The 22,635-nt window shown below is 45.1% G+C and overlaps 1 protein-coding gene across 1 annotated transcript in view; it reads right to left on the bottom strand.

Moving 5' to 3' along the window:
- Window positions 1-22,401, bottom strand: part of LOC106595273 (zinc finger protein basonuclin-2-like) — a 501,482-nt gene extending 479,081 nt beyond the window's left edge. The window contains 2 exon segments of the mRNA XM_045722846.1: window positions 20,523-20,906; window positions 21,916-22,401. Of these exon segments, the coding sequence (XP_045578802.1) occupies window positions 20,523-20,906; window positions 21,916-21,918 (387 nt within the window). The 5' untranslated portion in view covers window positions 21,919-22,401.
- Window positions 22,402-22,635: the final 234 nt, after the last annotated feature.

The raw sequence follows: 22,635 nt of genomic DNA, 5'->3' as shown, positions 1-22,635 counted from the left end.
AGAGGGGTCAAATACTTATTTCCCTCATTAAAATGCAAATCAATTTATAACATTTTTGACATGCGTTTTTCTGGATATTTTTGTTGTTATTCTGTCTCTCACTGTTCAAATAAACCTACCATTAAAATTATAGACTGATCATTTCTTTGTCAGTGGGAAAACGTACAAAATCAGCAGGGGGTCAAATACTTTTTTCCCTCACTGTATATTGTAAGGGTGTGTGTGTCTATGTTGTCAGGGTGTATGTGTGTGAGAGAGGCAGAAGAGTTGTTAGAGAGAAAATGGGCCCACCGCAGCACCATACAGAGAGAGAGAGGAGGAGACGGCAGCTGGGCAGCTCTTGCTAATTCAGCACTTTAACAAATCAATGCCACTTGAGGAGTACAATCCCTACTCTGAACTGGCTAGACGCATCAGCGTGTGTGTGTGTGTGTGTGTGTGTGTGTGTGTGTGTGTGTGTGTGTGTGTGTGTGTGTGTGTGTGTGTGTGTGTGTGTGTGTGTGTGTGTGTGTGTGTGTGTGTGTGTGTGTGTGTGTGTGTGTGTGCATGTGTCTGGTGGTCTGGGGTTGTCTACATTAAGGGACAGTAATGTGTTCATCTCTACCCCCAACTCTCCGTACACAGGCATGATCCATCTGTGTCAGACGTCTGACTTCCTACATTCATCATCCACAGAAAACAGAGGGAGAGAAAGAGACAGAGAGAGAGAGCGAGAGAAAGACAGAGAAAAGAGAGAGGGGTGGGACCAGTCTAGAAAGAGATATAACCAGTAAGACCAGTGCCCTTTCTCTCTACTCCCTACAGCCTGTCCACTCAGTCACAGTGCTCCCTCCATCCCTTCTCTCCATCCCTCCCTCCGATCCCCTCTCCATAGATCCCCAGGTCGGGGTGATCCGTCAGGGCCTGACAGGGCACTAAGTAGTGGAGCCCCAGCGCCCTGCAGTCATCACTATATCTACCCACAGATAGGGCTCCCGTCGTGGGGTTCATCTACCTGCCTCTCTCCTGGGGCTGAGTGGAGGTGGATGGGCCTATCGATGACCAAGTACTGGATTAGTTCCTCTTCCCTATAACTCTGTATAGATGTACAGTATCCACTTCAGTTTGTCAAAGGCTGTAATAACAGTACATACTGTAGCATAGGGCCACTGAATCCCACCACTAACACCAAGTTATCTCTTTACTGTCACCACCACAACATCCCCCAAAAGGTCCTCAGTCCACCGCCTAGCAGGGTTAGTGGTAATGTCTTTTCACTCCACCACCGTCCTCTATTGTGTGGCTCATTTGTTCATTTCTGATTGTTGTGTGTGGTGACCTTTGTAGAGGGGACAAAAGCCCTGCCTGGGGGCCATTGAGAGGCCCGGACCAGAATGCCGGCCCATGGTAAAGCCTTGTGCCTGTTTGCCAGCGAGCTGTGAAAGCCTGTCTGTCATGCTTCTATTGTTCCCAGTGAGCCTCTGGAGGGATCTGAGGGGCAGAGCTGAGGGCCTCACGCCTCCGCATCTCAGACAGGAGAAAAGAGCATCGAGAGAGGAGTGTGTGTGTAGGGTTTGGGTAGTGTGTGTGTAGGGTTTGGGTAGTGTGTGTGTAGGGTTTGGGTAGTGTGTGTGTGTGCATGTGGGGGGGGTCAAAACTCAATCTAAATGTTACCCCACTCTGTTGTCTTACAATGGCCAATGAATTACCAGGAAGAATTTCAGTTGTTCTGTCTAAATATGTTCTGACAAGGTACCTGAACCCTTGTATCAGTGGCACCTGTGTGTGTCTTCTGCAGATCTATACACATGTGCATGTTTGAGTCAACACGTGTGTGTGTGTGTGTGTGTCTTTCTGCAGATCTATACACATGTGTGCATGTTTGAGTCAACACGTGTGTGTGTGTGTGTGTCTTTCTGCAGATCTATACACATGTGTGCATGTTTGAGTCAACACGTGTGTGTGTGTGTCTCTTTCTGCAGATCTATACACATGTGTGCATGTTTGAGAGTCAACACGTGTGTGTGTGTGTCTTTCTGCAGATCTATACACATGTGTGCATGTTTGAGTCAACACGTGTGTGTGTGTGTGTGTGTGTGTGTGTCTCTGTCAGTAGCAGCAAGCACTGAAAACACACGGGAGAATGATCCATACTCACCCTCTCCATTCAATTTCACAACATTGCCATCATCACACACACACACACACACACACACACACACACACACACACACACACACACACACACACACACACACACACACACACACACACACACACACACACACACACACACACACACACACACACACAGAGGAATATAGGAGTGATGGGGGCTTTGACTAACACATGTAGCAGAGGGTTGGCTAAGACAACTCCAAGACAGAGAATTGTCAACAATGTGCATTCTGCTGAATGGACTCCTGTCTATAGGCCAGCTTAGTGAGAAAGTGAGAGAGTGAGAGCGTGAGAGAGTGAGAAAAGGGGGAGATAGAGAGACAAACAGTGCCAATTGCAAATTTAAAGAGTGCAGACTCCAGCCCCTAAGACAGATAATGTAGCCATTAAGTGTCTGTCTATTAGATCAGGTAGGTAAGGAGGTGGACATTTACCATCAGTGGACTGGCTGAACAAACAACTCTCCTTCCATGTCAGCTCATGTCTATAAGGCCTGGCTGAACACACAACTCTCCTTCCATGTCAGCTCATGTCTATAAGGCCTGGCTGAACACACAACTCTCCTTCCAGGTCAGCTCATGTCTATAAGGCCTGGCTGAACACACAACTCTCCTTCCATGTCAGCTCATGTCTATAAGGCCTGGCTGAACACACAACTCTCCTTCCAGGTCAGCTCATGTCTATAAGGCCTGGCTGAACACACAACTCTCCTTCCATGTCAGCTCATGTCTATAAGGCCTGGCTGAACACACAACTCTCCTTCCAGGTCAGCTCATGTCTATAAGGCCTGGCTGAACACACAACTCTCCTTCCAGGTCAGCTCATGTCTATAAGGCCTGGCTGAACACACAACTCTCCTTCCAGGTCAGCTCATGTCTATAAGGCCTGGCTGAACACACAACTCTCCTTCCAGGTCAGCTCATGTCTATAAGGCCTGGCTGAACACACAACTCTCCTTCCATGTCAGCTCATGTCTATAAGGCCTGGCTGAACACACAACTCTCCTTCCATGTCAGCTCATGTCTATAAGGCCTGGCTGAACACACAACTCTCCTTCCAGGTCAGCTCATGTCTATAAGGCCTGGCTGAACACACAACTCTCCTTCCATGTCAGCTCATGTCTATGAGGCCTGGCTGAACACACAACTGTACCTAATGGAATGTCATACAATATGCTGTGCCAAGAGGGTGCAAAGCCGTCATCAAGGCAAAGGGTGGCTACTTTGAAGAATCTCAAATATAAAATATATTTTGATTTGTTTAACACTTTTTTGGTTACTACATGATTCCATATATTTTATTTCATACAATGTAGAAAATAGTAAAGAAAACCTCTGGAATGAGTAGGTGTGTCCACACTTTTGACTGGTACTGTACATGTTGAAAATGATGATTAATAAAACAATTTCAAGTCAGATTTGTCAACAATAAATCTTTAGCTTACTGGCATATTTTCTTTATCAATGGCAAACTTAATATTTTCAGAACACGCAGAGGAAGAGGACTAAATTCAACCTGTCCTATGAGAATGTACCAACCAACTGTCCCATATAGCAACACCAACAAGCTTCTGTCCTCTCTCTTCTGTCCTCCCTCTCCTCTCTCTCTCTTCTCTTCTGTCCTAGCTCTCCTTTCTTCTGTCCTCTCTCTCCTCTCTCCTGTCCTCGCCTCTCTCCTGTCCTTGCCTCTCCCCCCTTCTGTCCTCTCTTCTGTCCTCTCTTCTGTCCTCTCTCTCCTCTCTCCTGTCCTCGCCTCTCTCCTGTCCTTGCCTCTCCCCCCTTCTGTCCTCTCTTCTGTCCTCTCTTCTGTCCTCTCTCTCCTCTCTCCTGTCCTCGCCTCTCCTGTCCTCGCCTCTCCCCCCTTCTGTCCTCTCTTCTGTCCTCTCTCCTGTCCTCTCTTCTCTCTGTGTCCTCTACTTCCTCCCCTCTCCTCCCCAATGTAAACCTCCCATTCTTATCACTGCAGTACAGTTAATCCTTCCCCTCCTCCCTCCGTCCCTCCCTCCTTCCGTCCCCCTCTCCATCCCTCTCTCCTGGTCCCCAGGGGTGAGAGGGGAACGGGAGGGGGGCACATTTGCCACTTGTCTGTGACACATAATACGCCGGGGCCTTCAGGCAATCAACTTTGACTTGACATGTATTTGCTCATCTCAGAAACCCTTCCCCTCCCCTCCTCCCCCTCAGTGCCCTCACTGATGGGAAACCGAAGGGGGTTGGGGGGAGGGAGGGAGGGATGGAGAGGAGGAGTGGAGCCTAAATTAACACTTGACATTCAATACGGGCAGGCCTTTAATTGGCCGGGGCCTTCCTGAAAAAGCAATGTTCTATTCCCCAAACTGGCCCTGCTGTACCGCTGCCGTGCTGGAGCGGAGTGTCGTCTGCTGTGGGCATGCCTGTGTGTGTGTGTGTGTGTGTGTGTGTGTGTGTGTGTGTGTGTGTGTGTGTGTGTGTGTCTGTCTGTCTGTCTGTCTGTCTGTCTGTCTGTCTGTCTGTCTGTCTGTCTGTCTGTCTGTCTGTCTGTCTGTCTGTCTGTCTGTCTGTCTGTCTGTCTGTCTGTGTGTCTGTCTGTCTGTCTGTCTGTCTGTGTGTGAGATACACCCGGCCCTCTGGTCCCTTCCCTTGCTCTAATGAGGGCGTATGAATTAGTGCTACGTGACATGATTTGAAGCTGTGGTGGCCCCCACCCTCCTCCTCCCCCTCTCCTCTCCTCCTCCTCCCCCTCTCCTCTCCCTCTCCTCATCCCCCGTTCTTTTTCTTCCACCAGTGACAGGCGTCTGGTGGCTGCAATAAAATGCCAGGAGCTACCTCGGGGCTCTTTCCTTGATGCGTGCTCACACTGCTTTACACGACACACACACACACACACACACACACACACACACACACACACACACACACACACACACACACTTCCCGGCGGATGGAGTTACGGCTGATGCTATTACTCCCTTGCAAGCTGAGAGCTGTTAGTCTTCTCTTAACAGATCTGACAGCATTTAACAACATGGCTGACCATTTCTAATCACCTCTGTGACTTCAAACCTATTATCAATTGATCTCAGCATCTGATAGGGTTATATCCCCTCCTCTCTCTGAATCATACAGGAAGTGTAGTGTCATTTCACGCGTGCTGTAATTACCGGTGCCACCGACGACTCGAAATCTCTCAAATCGCTACCACGTTATGGGATTATTTTCTGATTGTGTCATATTTGGGGGCGATGGCGGTGGGGCGGAGGATCGATGAGGCGCAAAGACTCGCCGAATGTAACCTACGACCCGGGGTGACACGAGTTTAAAGCTGTACATTTACGAGGTTAGCGGATAGATGGGAAAACGGCCATAAATCTTATTGATATATTTATTGTTGTCAAAGCTCCTCCCTGTACAAAGCAAGATCAACAAGCTGCAGTGTGAAGGCATCTTCATGATAAACAAAAAGCTTTATATTTATAATGTTCAGAGGGGAAACATGTCTAATGGATTATGTGTCATGAAATATTCAATGTTTTTTGGAGTTCCACACATCATGTATACGGACAGGGTTCCAACAAAGCACTTACCACTGTGTGTTTCCCGACAATAGGAAAGGTGGGCCACGCCATTTAAATGAAAACATCAACAGAGAAAATGTGAGTGTGAGTATCCATTACAAACTAAGGACACACACACAGGAAACACACACACAAGGCTCCAGAGTGTTTGATGCGGGCGCACACACACACACACACACACACACACACACACACACACACACACACACACACACACACACACACACACACACACACACACACATCACTCCAGCTCACACACAGCTCCGTTTTTGCTTGTTACCAGACTTTTCACTTTGTCCCTTTGTGTAAGATGGGAAACAGCCTCTTTAGCTGAGTGGTGTGAAACACCCGGGGGGGGTGGGAGGGGGGGGTGGGGGGGTTATGAGGGGCCAAGAGGTCACACACTCAGAGCCGCGACCTCTCACCTCTGCCTAGTTGCCCGGGATACGCCAGCTAGTTCATTTGAAGTCAATCACACGGAGCAAACAAGATCATTTGTGACTTGATTGGCATTATGGATTGAGAAAGGCAGAGTGTAATGGTGCTCCATAACTGATGATGCTGTAGGAAAAGGTTCCATAAAGGAGCAGCTTTAAAGTGGAATTCAGTGTCGGTCTCTCATGCACCTTTCTCCTTAGCTAGGAAAATGTCAAACATACCCTCCCTGTGTGTGTAGGTATGGTTCCACTCAGTGACAGCACGAACAGCCTCTCCCACACCAGCCCACATACTATCTGCAATGAGCACGCATGCACGCACGCACACACACACCACCCAGTGTGGCAGCTGTGTTTAACAGTGGCCACTAAATGCTATTAATCTAACAACACAAACATCTATAGGAACAGGGAGAGAGGGTAAACAAGCACATGTTGCCCCAACACTTCCCTGATGGAAGACGCTAGTTAGCCTGTTTAACCCCCTTTCAAGGTGGGACTTCCTGATTTCTTTCTGCATAAAAATGTTGATACCGTTGTGTGAGAACTATGACTGCTGATGGGCGAGGTGATGTTTTTCCTGAAGTATTAACACAAATTAAGGCATTCTGTATGTGTCCACGTGTATGTGTGCGTGTGCAAGCGCGTGTGTGTGTGTACGTATACGTGCATGTGTGCGTGTGTGTGTGTGCAAGCGTGTGTGTGTGTGTGCATGCGTGTGTGTGTGTACGTATACATGCATGTGTGCGTGTGTGTGTGCAATAATGTGTGTGTGTGCATGCGTGTGTGTGTACGTATACGTGCATGTGTGCGTGTGTGTGTGTGTGTGCGCGTGTGCATGCGTGTGTGTGTATGCGTGTGTATGTACGTATACGTGCATGTGTGCGTGTGTGTGTGCAAGCGTATGTGTGTGTGCATGCGTGTATGTGTGTGTGTATGTGTGCATGTGTGCGTGTGTGTGTGTTTGTGTGTGTGTGTGTGTGCGCGCATGCGTGTGTGTGTGTGTGTGCATGCGCATTTGTGTGTGTGTGTGTGTGTGCGTGCGTGCGAAAGAGAGTGATGCGTTAGTCTAAAATGCTGTTGGCCATGAGCCCAACCTCACCAGTACCACTCCTCTCTTCTCTCCAGACCCTCCCTACAATCCACCCCACAATCCTCCCCACAATCCTCCCCACAATCCTCCCCACAATCCTCCCTACAATCCTCCCCACAATCCTCCCCAGAATCCTCCCCACAATCCTCCCTACAATCCTCCCCACAATCCTCCCCACAATCCTCCCCACAATCCTCCCTACAATCCTCCCTACAATCCTCCCCACAATCCTCCCTACAATCCACCCCACAATCCTCCCCACAATCCTCCTCACAATCCTCCCTACAATCCACCCCACAATCCTCCCCACAATCCTCCCCACGTCTCCAACCGTCACACAGCAGGTTACAGCAGCAGAGGGGGAGAGATGGATAGACACACACAGAAAGATAGAGGAGGGGAACAAACGAGGAAGAAGAAGAGAGGGGGAAGGCTTATGAAGAAAGACGGGAAAGAAAGAAGGGGAGGAAGTTGTCTGGTCGTCCAGACCTCAGCTGTAGTCGGCCCCACATCACCTAGGCTACAGTAGGTCTTGTCGAAGTAGACACAGAGCACAATCATTATTCAAAAGAACAAGTTGTCATTTTTCTCTCTGTACTTTGGTAATGACATGTTTGGTCCAAACAGGGAGCCGTAGAGGTTTGGTTTTGATTAGAGCAACAATGTTCTAGCACATCCCAAGTGCTATGACACATTAACAGGAGCTCACACACACACCACACACACACACACACACACACACACACACACACACACACACACACACACACACACACACACAGTGAGTGTCGCATTATCAGGGGGGAAAAAGTCAGTCGACCTCCGAGCACCGCAGAACAAGGCAAATTACCATCATTATCTACTACCTTAAATAGCCAGAGATAATAACAGTCCACCGGCAATAATAATAGTAGCAATTCTTCCGAATTAGCCGTCGCGCTAACTGAAAAATGAAAGGGTTGTGTTCCTTGAGAGGTAAGCGTGAGTGTTTTTTCCCTTTGTTGTCTGCGTTGAAAGGACAAATTGGCTGCTGGTATAGAGGAGGGGTCCTGGCTGCTGGTAAAAATAGTAGGCCGTCAACCTGCCTGTGCCACTGGCACAGTTCCAACGCAAAAAAAAAAAACAAGTCAGGAGGAATAACAGGATGGGCCCCCGGTGAAAGTATGTATGCACAAGTTCATGTCTCTTAGTGTGGGTCAACGGTGTGTCACATTCCTCCTCGTTCAGGGACAATACCAGACCAAATACACAAGTCATGTCTACAGATGTAAGTGCCAAATATCTCTGAATAAACTTTCGTGGAAGGAAAATAATATTATGCACGATTGAGTGTGTGTATTTTTTGTGTGTCCATGTTGCACTCCGCAAGTGTGTGAGTGTGTGTTCCTGCTACTTGTGTGTTGACTTATGGTGGCGCTGTGTGTTGGTGGCACTGCCCAGGTCACAGTGGCTACATCGGTTACCTCCCAGGTCTTGAACATCTTCTGCTCCCTCTGCCCTTTGGACCCCCTCAGATCCGCAGGCCTGGCGACAGCTGCTTCATTCTGGCCTTGTCAGCACCTGAGCTGTGTGTGTGTGTGTGTGTGTGTGTGTGTGTGTGTGTGTGTGTGTGTGTGTGTGTGTGTGTGTGTGTGTGTGTGTGTGTGTGTGTGTGTGTGTGTGTGTGTGTGTGTGCACGCCTCTGTGTGTGTGTGTGTGTGTGTGTGTGTGTGTGTGTGTGTGTGTGTGTGTGTGTGTGTGTGTGTGTGTGTGTGTGTGTGTGTGTGTGTGTGTGTCGGGGGCCAGGCCACGGTGCTAATGTCCCCTCATTAGGCAGGCTGTGGGGTGGTGACATCCTGAGCAACACTCTATTCAAACAGCCACTTCCCCTCGTTCCCCTTCGCTCCGCACCGACCGACGACTTCCCCCCGCCGCAGGAAACTAAGGCAGGCCAAAGAAAAATAAAGACCCTCACTCTGAAAAGGAGAAAAGAGAGAGAGAGAGAAAGAAAGGAGAGAAATACCCCCACCTTTTCGTGTATTTAAATAGGCAGCGCCATCCAAGATTGGGGTGATTATGGGCCATGCTTGAAAAATATGCCGAAATAGAGATTTGTCAAAAAAGCCTTTTAGTACGATCTGAATCGCATCAGCGCAACTCTGTTTTACCCAAACATACTGTATTAAACTGTAGCTCTGCATAAAATCCAACTGTCCTTTATCTAGTTAATATATTTCTATTTCTAATATACTGTATTTCTATGGTTCAGAGCTCTAGACTCAATAAAACACCTGCCAGTTAGATGTCTCCGGCCAAATTCTTTACAGATCATAGGGACTACATATGGCCTCTGTAGCTACAGTACAACCTCTTCTACACTACACACATCTACAATATTCACCATCAGTTTACATAGCGGATATAGAAGAGAAGAATTGTATTTTTTCCAGAAAGAACATGCAACGTCAAATTTCAGATAAAAGACTGAATAATCGTTATTTCCATGTTATTAGACGATGCCCGTCGCCTCAGCGTCGTGTGTAATGAGCATGTCTTAATCATGTTATTACATTGCTATAAGACTGTAAAAAGAGTTGAATAACCTTGTTACCATATGGTTTCCTGCTGTGTGGTAGTTGTTGCTGTAAGCCCAGCACTGACAGGGCCATAGGCCACACACACATCAATACACAGGGATTAGCTAGCAACACACTGGCAGCTAACATTATCGTTGTTTACAACACACCAAGACTAAATAAACCATTTGACAGACAAACACACAATGGCCAATAAACAACTCATAAATCCACTAGCACCTTCAGGAATATTACAGAATAGAATCCAGCTTGATCATTCTATTGTTGATTTCAATTCTCTCCGGAGATCATAATAAGCAAAACATTTGAACGTTTTTTTCCCAAAACCAGGAAAGACGCAACTTAATTTTGAACTGGACACTAGAGATTGTGTACAACATAAGGTGGAAACAAACAAGCTGCTAGCCAGTTTCTGAATATCCTGTATTTGGTATTTATAATAGTTTTAACAGGCAGACGGACAGCTCTGTTTCAGTGTGTAACACAGTGGGGTGTGAGGAGTGTGTGAGAGGTCTGGGTGCGGTACACACACACACACACACACACACACACACACACACACACACACACACACACACACACACACACACACACACTCTCTCTCTCTCTCTCAGGGCCTGTAGGAGGTAGGAGGGGGTCCATGGGAAAAGGCTGGTGGAGGACTCAGCTACCGTTCACCACTCATCTCCCTGATAAGACACAAGCAGATGGCCCTGCATTGCTGCCGTTCCTGAACACACACTCACAGACTCCGTACGCATACACTGCTGTCGTAGCAACGACCCCAACACAGTACGTTCACAATGAAAACACTATTAGAAGACACTCTGTCTCTCTCCAACCCACTCCAGTCATCCATCCATCCATCTATCCCTTCATCCAAACACCGGAGATATCATGCATCTCCTTGGGACCGAAAGGGGACAGATCACCCTGACCCCGTGAGTGATCCTGACCCCGTGAGTGATCCTCACGTCCCATATTGATCAGTAGCTGCAGCGGGAGACAGGAGACGACGGGGTGAACGAACGTACACAACACCGGTGTTCCAGTGTTACAGCGCCGCAGACAGATGACGCACACATTGTTTCAGTGTGAGGCATGCTTCATGTCACAGCTCTGCGTCTTATGCAAGGCATGAGTTTCAAATCCAGATGAGATCACATGCTGCGACTTGGCTGGAAAACTCTGGGTGATGTTTTTAATGTCCATCCCATAACCCCTCGAATTCAGGGAAGACTTAGTTAGTTAGGCTTTGTTATTTTCATCAGATCATTGTAAATATAAATGATTATACGAATGATTCATCTCTACGGTTCTAACCTGGTAATACAGTAAAAATATCTGAGTTTGATTCGTGCATTTTCATCAAACAAGAGATCGACGTTTTAAAATATGAAGAATGTCTCCCGATAGTAGGAAGATAATTCACTAGAAATTGACGATGTGACAAAACAGAATATCTTCGAGATTGAAACACACTGTGTGTGTTAGTCTGCAACACAATGAGAACATTGAAGGATCTCCAGGGCATTTTAATATTCCATGTCTTCCTCGCAAAAATAGGGAGATTGAGGGAATTTAAACCATGAATTTTAAAATATACAGTTGAAACAGAAACTACTACAAACTACACTGACAAATGTTTATTAAATGGCATAACCGCAGCAAATTAAATAACCAAATTAATTCATATTCTGATTAAAGGAAAAAGGAGGCCCTACATTAAATGTCCACAGCGTGAATTTTTTTTTACGTGCACGTCATATCTTCATGCCTGACGCTTAGATAAATATGTGGTGGCCGTAGAATGAATGGCACCTTGTGCGTCTTCCCTCTCCTAAACTCTCCTAAACTCTACATGCCATCTAAACCACAAACTTGCGCGCGCAGACACATACACGGTAAAAGTACAAGTGGTCCACATCCACCTTACACATAACACACACACACACACACACACACACACACACACACACACACACACACACACACACACACACACACACACACACACATCTTTGGTCTTCTCTCCTCCTCTCACCTCAGAGTCTCTGCTCTCGTCCAGAAATAACAGGACCATACTGGAGGAAAAACCGAGGCGCGGTAACTGACGTGGTTAAACACACCCCTACACCTTCTCCACTTTTACACTATACACACTCTCACTGACACTCCCAACAAGCCAATCTAACAACACCAATGGAGAGAGAGGGGGGGGGGGGGGACCGCTACCTTAGCAGAGTCTACTAGCCCCCCCCCATCATCCCAGACCCTAATTATCCAGATCCCACAGTGTGATTAACAGTGGTTGAACCCCTCTAGGGGGTGACAGCCAGAAAGAGAAGGCCAGCAGGGACCCCCAGGCTTGTTGCCCGGCTGGAGGGCAGAGTGAGGAGAAACGGGGTTACGGAAGGACCAGGGCTGGGGAACAGAGGAGAAATGAGGAAGAGGTCAGAAAGAAAGTAGCCTCCAGGCTTCATTAGCTGTAGGTAAGATCCCTCTCTCCGGTCTCCAGCCCAGAGAGGACGGTGCCAATGAAAACACTACAGAGCTACAGTCCATCCAAACCTGATAAGGACAGACCACACAGTAACACCCAGCCACTCAGCACCACTTCCACCACTCAGCTAGGATACACTCACTCACTCATTGTGACTAGGTAGGCATTGCCTTGGACTGGGCCATTTCCTCTGTCCCTTTGAAAACAGTGACCCTGTAACTGGGACTTCCTGTGTTACACCCAAAGCGGTCCCCCTCCTTTGGGCCAATGACGCAGTGTCCCCTTCCTCTATGGCCACTTCCCCGGTGATAAGACTACCTTACTCATCCAGTGTACTAAGGGGGAGGGAGAGAGGGTGGACCCTAGGGCTTAGGGGCTGGTATTAGTGCTGAGAGAGAGAGAGAGAGAGAGAGAGAGAGAGAGAGAGAGAGAGAGAGAGAGAGAGAGAGAGAGAGATACAAAGATAGATACAAAGATAGATAGATACAAAGATAGATAGATACAAAGATAGATAGATACAAAGATAGATAGATACAAAGATAGATACAAAGATAGATAGATAGATAGATAGATAGATACAAAGATAGATAGATAGATACAAAGATAGATAGATACAAAGATAGATAGATAGATAGATAGATACAAAGATAGATACAAAGATAGATAGATAGATACAAAGATAGATAGATACAAAGATAGATAGATACAAAGATAGATAGATACAAAGATAGATACAAAGATAGATAGATAGATACAAAGATAGATAGATAGATAGATAGATAGATAGATACAAAGATAGATAGATACAAAGATAGATAGATAGATACAAAGATAGATACAAAGATAGATAGATAGATAGATAGATACAAAGATAGATAGATACAAAGATAGATAGATAGATACAAAGATAGATACAAAGATAGATAGATAGATAGATACAAAGAGAGATAGATACAAAGAGAGAGGTAGAGAGAGCGGTAGCAAGAGAGAGCGCGAGACATAGAAAAAGAGAAGTGGCATGGCGTTTCCTCCACATATCATCTTTCACCTCTCGTCTCCTCCAGCCAAGGCCAGCCAAGACCCGCACACACATCAGCTCGCACCCGCACACACATGGTGCCAGAGACAGAGCCAGCCCTGTACAGAGAGAGAAAAACGGCACTCTTTCCCTGACATACTCACTGGTACTACAGGTACCTGAACATATGCAAAAGATAAGAAGGGAAAACACCTCATACACATGATGGTATCTGTGGTCATGCAGCCCATCAGAGATGCAGAGTACGGTGTAGTCACACAACCCTCAGGAATCAAAGACACGGAAAATATTCTAGTATCAGACACGCAGGCAGAAACACACACATGCAACAGGCCTCTGCAGAGGAAGGAAAACAGCCCGTTAAACACAGCCAGCACACAGGCAATATATCCTCTGAGGGGAAAAAAAAGCACGACACTCTCTCCTAGAAAATTAGCCCACTTTCTCTATCGCTCTCATTTTAAAAAAATAACGCAAACACACACTAACATATTATTGCATGCAACAGCACAGCGATGAACTGAACGGGGGAAAAACACCCCTCACTCAGAAATACTTATACAGACACACACACACACACACACCGAGCGTGAAGCAGCCGTAAGTGTAGCAGTATGTTAATAGGTGAATTAAGGCCCCTCTGATCTACACTGAAGACGATGACATTAAGTCCATTATTGACTCAGACAAAACTAACTAGGAGATGTTCTGCTATTCATCTAATATGATGTCTGCCATGCCTTTAGGGAGAAATATTACTATAGCAGGGTTTACATTCTGATACATACAGCCTATAGCAGGGTTTACATTCAGATTCATACAGCCTATAGCAGGGTTTACATTCTGATACATACAGCCTATAGCAGGGTTTACATTCAGATTCATACAGCCTATAGCAGGGTTTACATTCAGATACATACAGCCTATAGCAGGGTTTACATTCAGATTCATACAGCCTATAGCAGGGTTTACATTCAGATTCATACAGCCTATAGCAGGGTTTACATTCAGATACATACAGCCTATAGCAGGGTTTACATTCTGATACATACAGCCTATAGCAGGGTTTACATTCAGATACATACAGGTGTCATAGCCTACACTCCACAGATTTCAGTAGATGGGGTAAAACTACATGAAATAACAAAATGGTTGCACATGTACAGAAGTTATATAAATATTTATCTTACATTAGAAAATATAGAACCACTTGAAAATGATAGATATACAGGTTATACAGGTAGATATGTGTATAACTGAAATGACAGCAAGGAGAGATTGTGTGGTATAGAAATGGAGAGGTATTGGTTGAAGAGAATAGAGCAGATGTAATCGATAGTTAGGTAATGACCTCGCTGTAAAGCAGTCCATCTAAGACATCAATGTATTGACATGAACCAGACAGACAGACAGACAGACAGACAGACAGACAGACAGACAGACAGACAGACAGACAGACAGACAGACAGACAGACAGACAGACAGACAGACAGACAGACAGACAGACAGACAGACAGACAGACAGACAGACAGACAGACCCATGCCGATGATGCCTGCCCTGCTATATCTCCTGACTGCAGTCTTAACCACCGTACTCTACACACAGTCCTCTCTGCACACATCTTCTGAACATACATCCTTCTTACAACTCATGTTTGAAATACATGTGACATTATTGCAGTGTCTGATTTGCTTTTGCATTGTGTATATTTTCTTAATTCAAATATGTGTAGTTCATTGTGCTTGAGTGCAGGACATGCAGAGTAAATCCACTACAATGTTTAAAATATCACCAACATAAAAATCTATTTATATAGACCTACAGTAATCCTAGTTCAGAGAAAATGATAACGCATTAATTTAAACATGTTTAAAATCTTAGAACTGCGAATTATTCACAAAGTGGTTAGGGGAAATAAATACAAAAGAACTATTACAGAGTTCTGCTAGAATCCTCTGCTATAGGCCATGAGTTCTGCTAGAATCCTCTGCTATAGACCATGAGTTCTGCTAGAATCCTCTGCTATAGGCCATGAGTTCTGCTAGAATCCTCTGCTATAGGCCATGAGTTCTGCTAGAATCCTCTGCTATGGGCCATGAGTTCTGCTAGAATCCTCTGCTATAGGCCATGAGTTCTGCTAGAATCCTCTGCTATAGGCCATGAGTTCTGCTAGAATCCTCTGCTATAGACCATGAGTTCTGCTAGAATCCTCTGCTATAGGCCATGAGTTCTGCTAGAATCCTCTGCTATAGACCATGAGTTCTGCTAGAATCCTCTGCTATAGGCCATGAGTTCTGCTAGAAACCTCTGCTATAGGCCATGAGTTCTGCTAGAATCCTCTGCTATAGGCCATGAGTTCTGCTAGAATCCTCTGCTATAGGCCACGAGTTCTGCTAGAATCCTCTGCTATAGGCCATGAGTTCTGCTAGAATCCTCTGCTATAGACCATGAGTTCTGTTAGAATCCTCTGCTATAGGCCATGAGTTCTGCTAGAATCCTCTGCTATAGGCCATGAGTTCTGCTAGAATCCTCTGCTATGGGCCATGAGTTCTGCTAGAATCCTCTGCTATAGACCATGAGTTCTGCTAGAATCCTCTGCTATAGGCCATGAGTTCTGCTAGAATCCTCTGCTATAGGCCATGAGTTCTGCTAGAATCCTCTGCTATAGACCATGAGTTCTGCTAGAATCCTCTGCTATAGGCCATGAGTTCTGCTAGAATCCTCTGCTATAGGCCATGAGTTCTGCTAGAATCCTCTGCTATAGGCCATGAGTTCTGCTAGAATCCTCTGCTATAGGCCATGAGTTCTGCTAGAATCCTCTGCTATAGGCCATGAGTTCTGCTAGAATCCTCTGCTATAGGCCATGCACCTGGCATTTCAAACATGTAATAACACTCAACAATAATAACAGTAATAAAGTATAATGGCAAATTTAGAAAATTGCTGAACTGGTTTAATAAAAAAAATACAATAATACAGTATTATTATTATTATTATTATTATTATTATTATACCATTGTGTTCATGCTTGGCCCATTATTAACTTATATTAGGTATAATAATAACCTATATAATTACTTTAGTTTATATTTTCCACTAACATTTCTGATGTGTTAATCCACCTATTGCTTGTATTGGGATCAAATACCGCTGCATGCCTGCATCTCAGATGCTGTAACTATACTGAGAAGATAGGAGAAACATGTCAAGCTATAGAAGCGACTGTACCTCGTCCGTAAGGTCTCGGCCCATAGTCGACCTGTCGCACTTCAGAGGAAGCCGTGTTACAGCACCCGCCTTGCAGAAGAGAAGGGAAGAATTTAGAAGGGCGAGCTAATTAAGAGCAGAGATTTAGATTGAAAACATACCCTGACGCTGTAAGTGCTACCGGCCCTATTTCTTCAACATTTTCTCGGGATCTTCCTTCGTCTGACTGGCATTAGACCCTCACAGAAGAGGTGCACCGCGGCAACATTTTACGAGCCCTAAGTAATCCTTGAGTTGTTCCACACCCCTCAGCTTTTGAAGCCCAATGGGAAATAAAATGACATGACTTAATGTTGGTTTACTGAGGGGGAATTAGCCTACTAGTGATGGACCAATTAGAGGCGCAGTGATATCACTTTACTGCGGACTGTTTAACTTGCAAAGGTCGATAATAACATCCATGCATGTACCCAAAACAAATAATAATACTCAATTACGGCTTCAAAATATTATTACACCGTAGTGCTTTGGAAGGCTTAAAAATATAGTTTAACATCATTTATGGGGAGTTTACATAACGAAATATGATAATAATTTCCATGCAGATTATACATAAAATGATCCGCACATTCCTAAATATAAAGAAAGCAGGTGCAATTATTTGACAATTTGTTGAGTCTATTTTATTGATTTAACTCGTGTATCTGCTTTTGCAGATCATTTAATATAAGGTTATGTTTATAAATCCTCTTATCACCAATAGACAAAAATAAAAACCAAAAGCCAGGCGATAGGCAATAGAGAGGGCCTATAGTCCATTTTATATAGTGTATACGCGTAATCTTCGTTGTAATTCTTAATAATTTACTTCAATTACAAGCATTATAACGATTCGCATGGAATGTATTCGACCATGAAAAGACGGCAGTCAAGGAAAAAACTGAGAATCCAAAAATGAAATTATTCTTACTAAAAGTCTGGAGAAACGATGCGAAACATGCCAGGCCTTTCCCAATCAATTTTTTTGCCATTCATGGTTTCTGCATTTTCGATTTCGTTTCTTATACTTATGTTTCAAAGGTAGCCTGATTGAAAAAGACATATGATATCTAAACAAAATGAAAACCATGTCTCTCTCTGTTGGCTTGTCTCTATTTGTACTCATGCAAAAGGGAATGTATGCATTTAATTGACATGCACTTCCTATTTTGATTTGATTGCATCGAATTAGCACATTACTCGTCGTACAAATACACTTCTAATATGAGAAGCAGGTTTTGACATAGTGTGACGTTGAGGTTGCAAATCTTATAAATTAAATATATCAAAAAACAACAAATATCCAACCAGGTTAAATTATTGTTTTTACAATTCATTCTATGGTAATTTAGATCATTGTTTTGGGTATTTTTTTAGGTGACATTCCTTGGCAATATAATTGCACACCTGCTGTAAATTGTGTTTGAACATATGCATGCTATTCTAGAATTGAAAATAAGAATTGAAAAAAGAAAATGTAATCATACAGGAACAAGTAATTATTGCATGTTCCCTAATGACTTGTATAGGTAGGCTACATTGCAGTGAATGTATAAATTCAGAGGATATCAAATGGTTTGAGAGGGGATTCTTCGCTGCAAAACCACAACCCGTAAACAACATGCCTTCACTCACATCAACACATACTGCTCCTGATTTGCGTCTCAATCGATGGCATTGAAATAATTTGCCCTAACACCGATAAAATGCACCCATGACTCATGTCACTTAGCTGATCTTTAAAGGGAGGAGGATTTGAAACACGAGCCCCCATAACACTCATTTCTCCCAATACCCCAAGGCGCGCGCGGCTCGGCAAACACAAAGTCATTATCGGTTAGATTCCAATAATGCAGTCTGTCAAGGTGAGGTTGCTTTGGAGAATTTTTGTCATGCCTACTAAACATGGAAAGATGCCTTCTAAGTGGTGCGAGGGAGGATAAATAACAACGAGTCCCACAGCTGATTATATTGACACAGCGGCGCGCATTTGTAAAAAGGGGGATTGCGAAACGTGAGTCCCAGCAGATGCTGGATGCTCCTCGGTGTCTGAGCGCGGGGCCCATCCACCTGCACGCAGATGCCGCGTGAGGACGAATGAGAGCGAGCCAGGAGGATCCTCGTGCGATATGGTTCCGTTATTCCAATCGACATGTCAATAGCTTTGCAGTAGTTTATATTAATAATACACACAGCTCAAAACATATGTTGAATGTGAGAGGATGCATCATGCGTGTCCAATATGGTGTGCAGATGTGCATGAAAAAAAGCAGCCACTGACAATTCTCCACACATGCATCATACATTTAGAGAAAGGTAAAATAAAGGGAATCATGTGTGAATAATTTCACTGAATAAGAGCAAACAATTTCACACATTTCGGTGAGAGAACAGAGTCGTGGAAATATTGGCAACAGGATTTAAATCACTCAAAACAACGCGTGTTTCTTTTGATTTGCTTTAAGTAATTGCTCAATTAAAAAAATTATATTCATATGCACAACATCCGTGATAAAAGTAGTAGAAAAGATTGTGATTCATAAAATAACCACGAATACGTTTATTTTCAAACTCGACACAGCAGAGACTGGCGATTGCACAAGGTCTGCCTGCCGCATGCGTAACAGCGTGTGTATGGTACGGAGACACACACAGGTTCCACTATGATTAATTACCAACTAACTACCCTCCTTTACAACTCCCCCTCTCTCTTTCTACTCCTTTACCTCAACGCACTGTACATCACCAAGGAAACCACCTAACGCCCCCACAGCCACACTCCCTTTAAAAACTAGAACGCCGAGATATTTTATTCTTCTCAAAAAAGCCAAAGTCATAAAACACACGACTTTGAACAGGAACGATAACGGACGCTAGTTGTCGGAGGAAATGTAAACTTCCCTCAGTTAAAGGTATCCGTTATCGCTCTTCCAGGCTCTGGCTATTCACGCACGGCTGCCTGTCTCTAGCCCGTGTTCGAGGCTTCCTGAGCGGACCACATGTAGTCAATTAGCCCGACCCAGAGGGCGACTCTTCCACAGTCTTTATCAGCGCGGGGTTACACAAACACTACAATTGCTGCTTTTGAACTATATTGCACAGACAAATTAGGAGGAGTGGGGTGAGCGCAACCGTAACCAAACGAGGCAACGGACAATCCCGTGAAATAACGCATGGCTTCTTATATTTCGTCCCTTTCTGTAAACATTAAAATGTATGCTGTCTTTTAAAGGAACTAATATGCAATTCAATTACAACATTTGATCATTATTTCAGGAAAAGAGTGCAGTGCACAATGTCAGGTGCATATACACTCACAAGCACACACACTCTCTCACACACCAGACCCAAACTGCACAGGATTATTATTTGACAAAATAGCCCAAAAAAATGGCAAGGCAAATAAAACAAAAAAATGAAGACTGAAAAATGCAAAAATGAGTGAATAATCATGTCAACCCACATAATATTAACTCTTTCAAAACCAAAACAGTATCCCACACACACTCACACCCCCCCTCTCTCACACACACCCCCTCTCTCTCACACACACACACACACACACACACACACACACACACACACACACACACACACACACACACACACACACACACACACACACACACACACACACACACACACACACACACACACACACACACACACACACACACACACACACACACACACACACACACACACACACACACACACACACACGCACACACACACCACCAGCAGCACCTAGCACAACACCTAAACACACACCAAGTGTCAAAAAAAGGCAGAGAGGAATTTATACCTCAAATAAACACACAGACGGGACACATCACAACTAAGAAATAGACGGATCACCATGAAAACTAAGAGACAGAAAAACAGATGGTTGAATGAAGGGGAGGGGACTCACCTGCTGGGACATTCTGAAGAGGAGGTTGCTCTGGTCAGTGCTCTGTTGCTGCCATGTCCCCATGAAGCCAGGCTCAGCACTGGGAGGTCTGGTGCTGAACTGCATGGAGGACCTCCCCTCTGCTCCCTTAGCGCTGCGGCTAACTGTGCTAACACCTACGGCACCACTGGAGCCACCGCTACTGCTACTGCTGGAGACGGCTGTGGGGCTAGCGCTGTTGTTGTGGTGCTGGTTGGAGGTGATGCTGCTGGTAGAGGTGGTAGTCGGGGTGTTGGCGGTGCCGCTCAGGGTGGACTCTGGTGCCCTCTCGCTTTCCGGGTCTCTGGGCGCCTGGCTGCTTCTCTCCTCGCTGCTGCCTCTCACATCCAACCCTGCCTCCTCGGACTAGAGAAAGAGGGAGGGGGGAGAGAGGAGGGGAGGAGAGGAGGGAATAAAAAAAGTCAGTGAAGGTGGGTTTGGGATTTTGGGGGTTGGGCTGTCGTTTTTTCCCCCTCTTCTTTTTGAACAGAGGGAGTGTGAGCTTCTAGAGGAGAGGGAGTGTGAGAGGGTTTCCCCTGGCGGCTGGTCACTGAGGAGTGTGTGCAGAGTTAATTCTGGAGGAGAGAGCGGTGCATTTCCTCAGGGTCTTCTAGTGGGAGAGGAAGAGAGGGCAGGATGAGCAGAATGCTGAAGGTAAGGAGGGAGGAGGAGAGGTGGAGACGAGGGGGGGGTGAAAGTGAGGGAGGAGGGAGAGAAGATAGGAGGGATGGAGGAGATGATGTGGAAGGAGGGGTCTCTCTTTTTTTTGTCAGCGGCCCTCTTGCCTTTAACCATCTGTCAGTCATTTTTTATGGGCTGTCCTCAGAAACACACACACACACACACACACACACACACACACACACACACACACACACACACACACACACACACACACACACACACACACTGCACATTAAACCAGAAATCACTTGCAAAACAAAGTCACCCATGCATAACCTGGAAACTCTTACCCGCTCATTCTCAAGCCGGGAACACACACACTCAAACTCACTTATATGCATACACACACACAAAGTAGGTTATCTGTACAAAATAAAACAGAATTTGTAAAAAATGGAATAAAATAAATGTCACTCTTGGCAACAAAAAAACCTTCTTACTATAATCTAATCTAAAGTAAAAATATGCCCATGCAGCATTCCAAACCAGAAATAACAAATGGCAACACAATTACACTCAAATAGAATGCAGAATGAAATCAATTAAATGCACCCAGCTTCCAAAATCAACGAGAACCAAAAAAACAAAACATTTGCAAAATATTGCAAACATGATAAAAAAAATAGTTCCATGCATCTCTTTATAAAAACATTCAACCTAACCATCAAAATAATACATTAACTTCTCTTACCATCAAATCTCTCTATCCCAACGTAGACATTAGGTGTGAAAGTGTGACAGCAGCTTCTCTCTCTTCCTCTTTCTTCTTCTTCTCTCTCTCTCTCTCTCTCTCTCTCAGCTAGTGCTGCCTGTCCCTTCTCTCTCTCTCTCTCCCTCCGTCTCTCTGTAACTCCTCCGCGCTCCACAGCAGCAGCTGTGTGTCTGGATGCCTGAGAGTGTGTGAGCGTGTGTGTGTTTGCATGTGAGAGGAGCGAGTGTGTGAGGACCAGCGCAGGCTCAACTGAGTCAACTGCGCCGCTCCTTTTGGAGACGCTCAATGACTTCGCGCTTACGCTCCCACACACACACACACACACACACACACACACACTCCTCCCCTCGCTACTGAGGGGAGCTGGGGAGCGAGCTTCGCTGGAGAAGCCGTTTGCGCTTCGAGCGGCCAGCGCATCTCAGAGCATCCAGTCCTCCTTTGGGACCTCCACCGCTCACCGCAACACACACACGCATGCACACACACACCTGCACACTCCTTATGCTGTCTAATACAACACATTTAGCTCTTAATATTTTGGGGTAAAAGCTCGTTTTTTTGTTAGTTATACATTAGCCAAATAGTCTGCTTAATCCATTTTTTCATACATAACACTCACAGTATTCTTTCTGATAAAGAAATACATAAATTGTGATCTAGAGTTATTTGGTGATATGAGAACACAAAAATGTGCAGACG

The sequence above is a fragment of the Salmo salar genome, chromosome ssa08, assembly GCF_905237065.1.
Source record: "Salmo salar chromosome ssa08, Ssal_v3.1, whole genome shotgun sequence".
NCBI lineage: Eukaryota > Metazoa > Chordata > Actinopteri > Salmoniformes > Salmonidae > Salmo > Salmo salar.
This window is presented reverse-complemented; position numbering and strand designations above follow the sequence as displayed.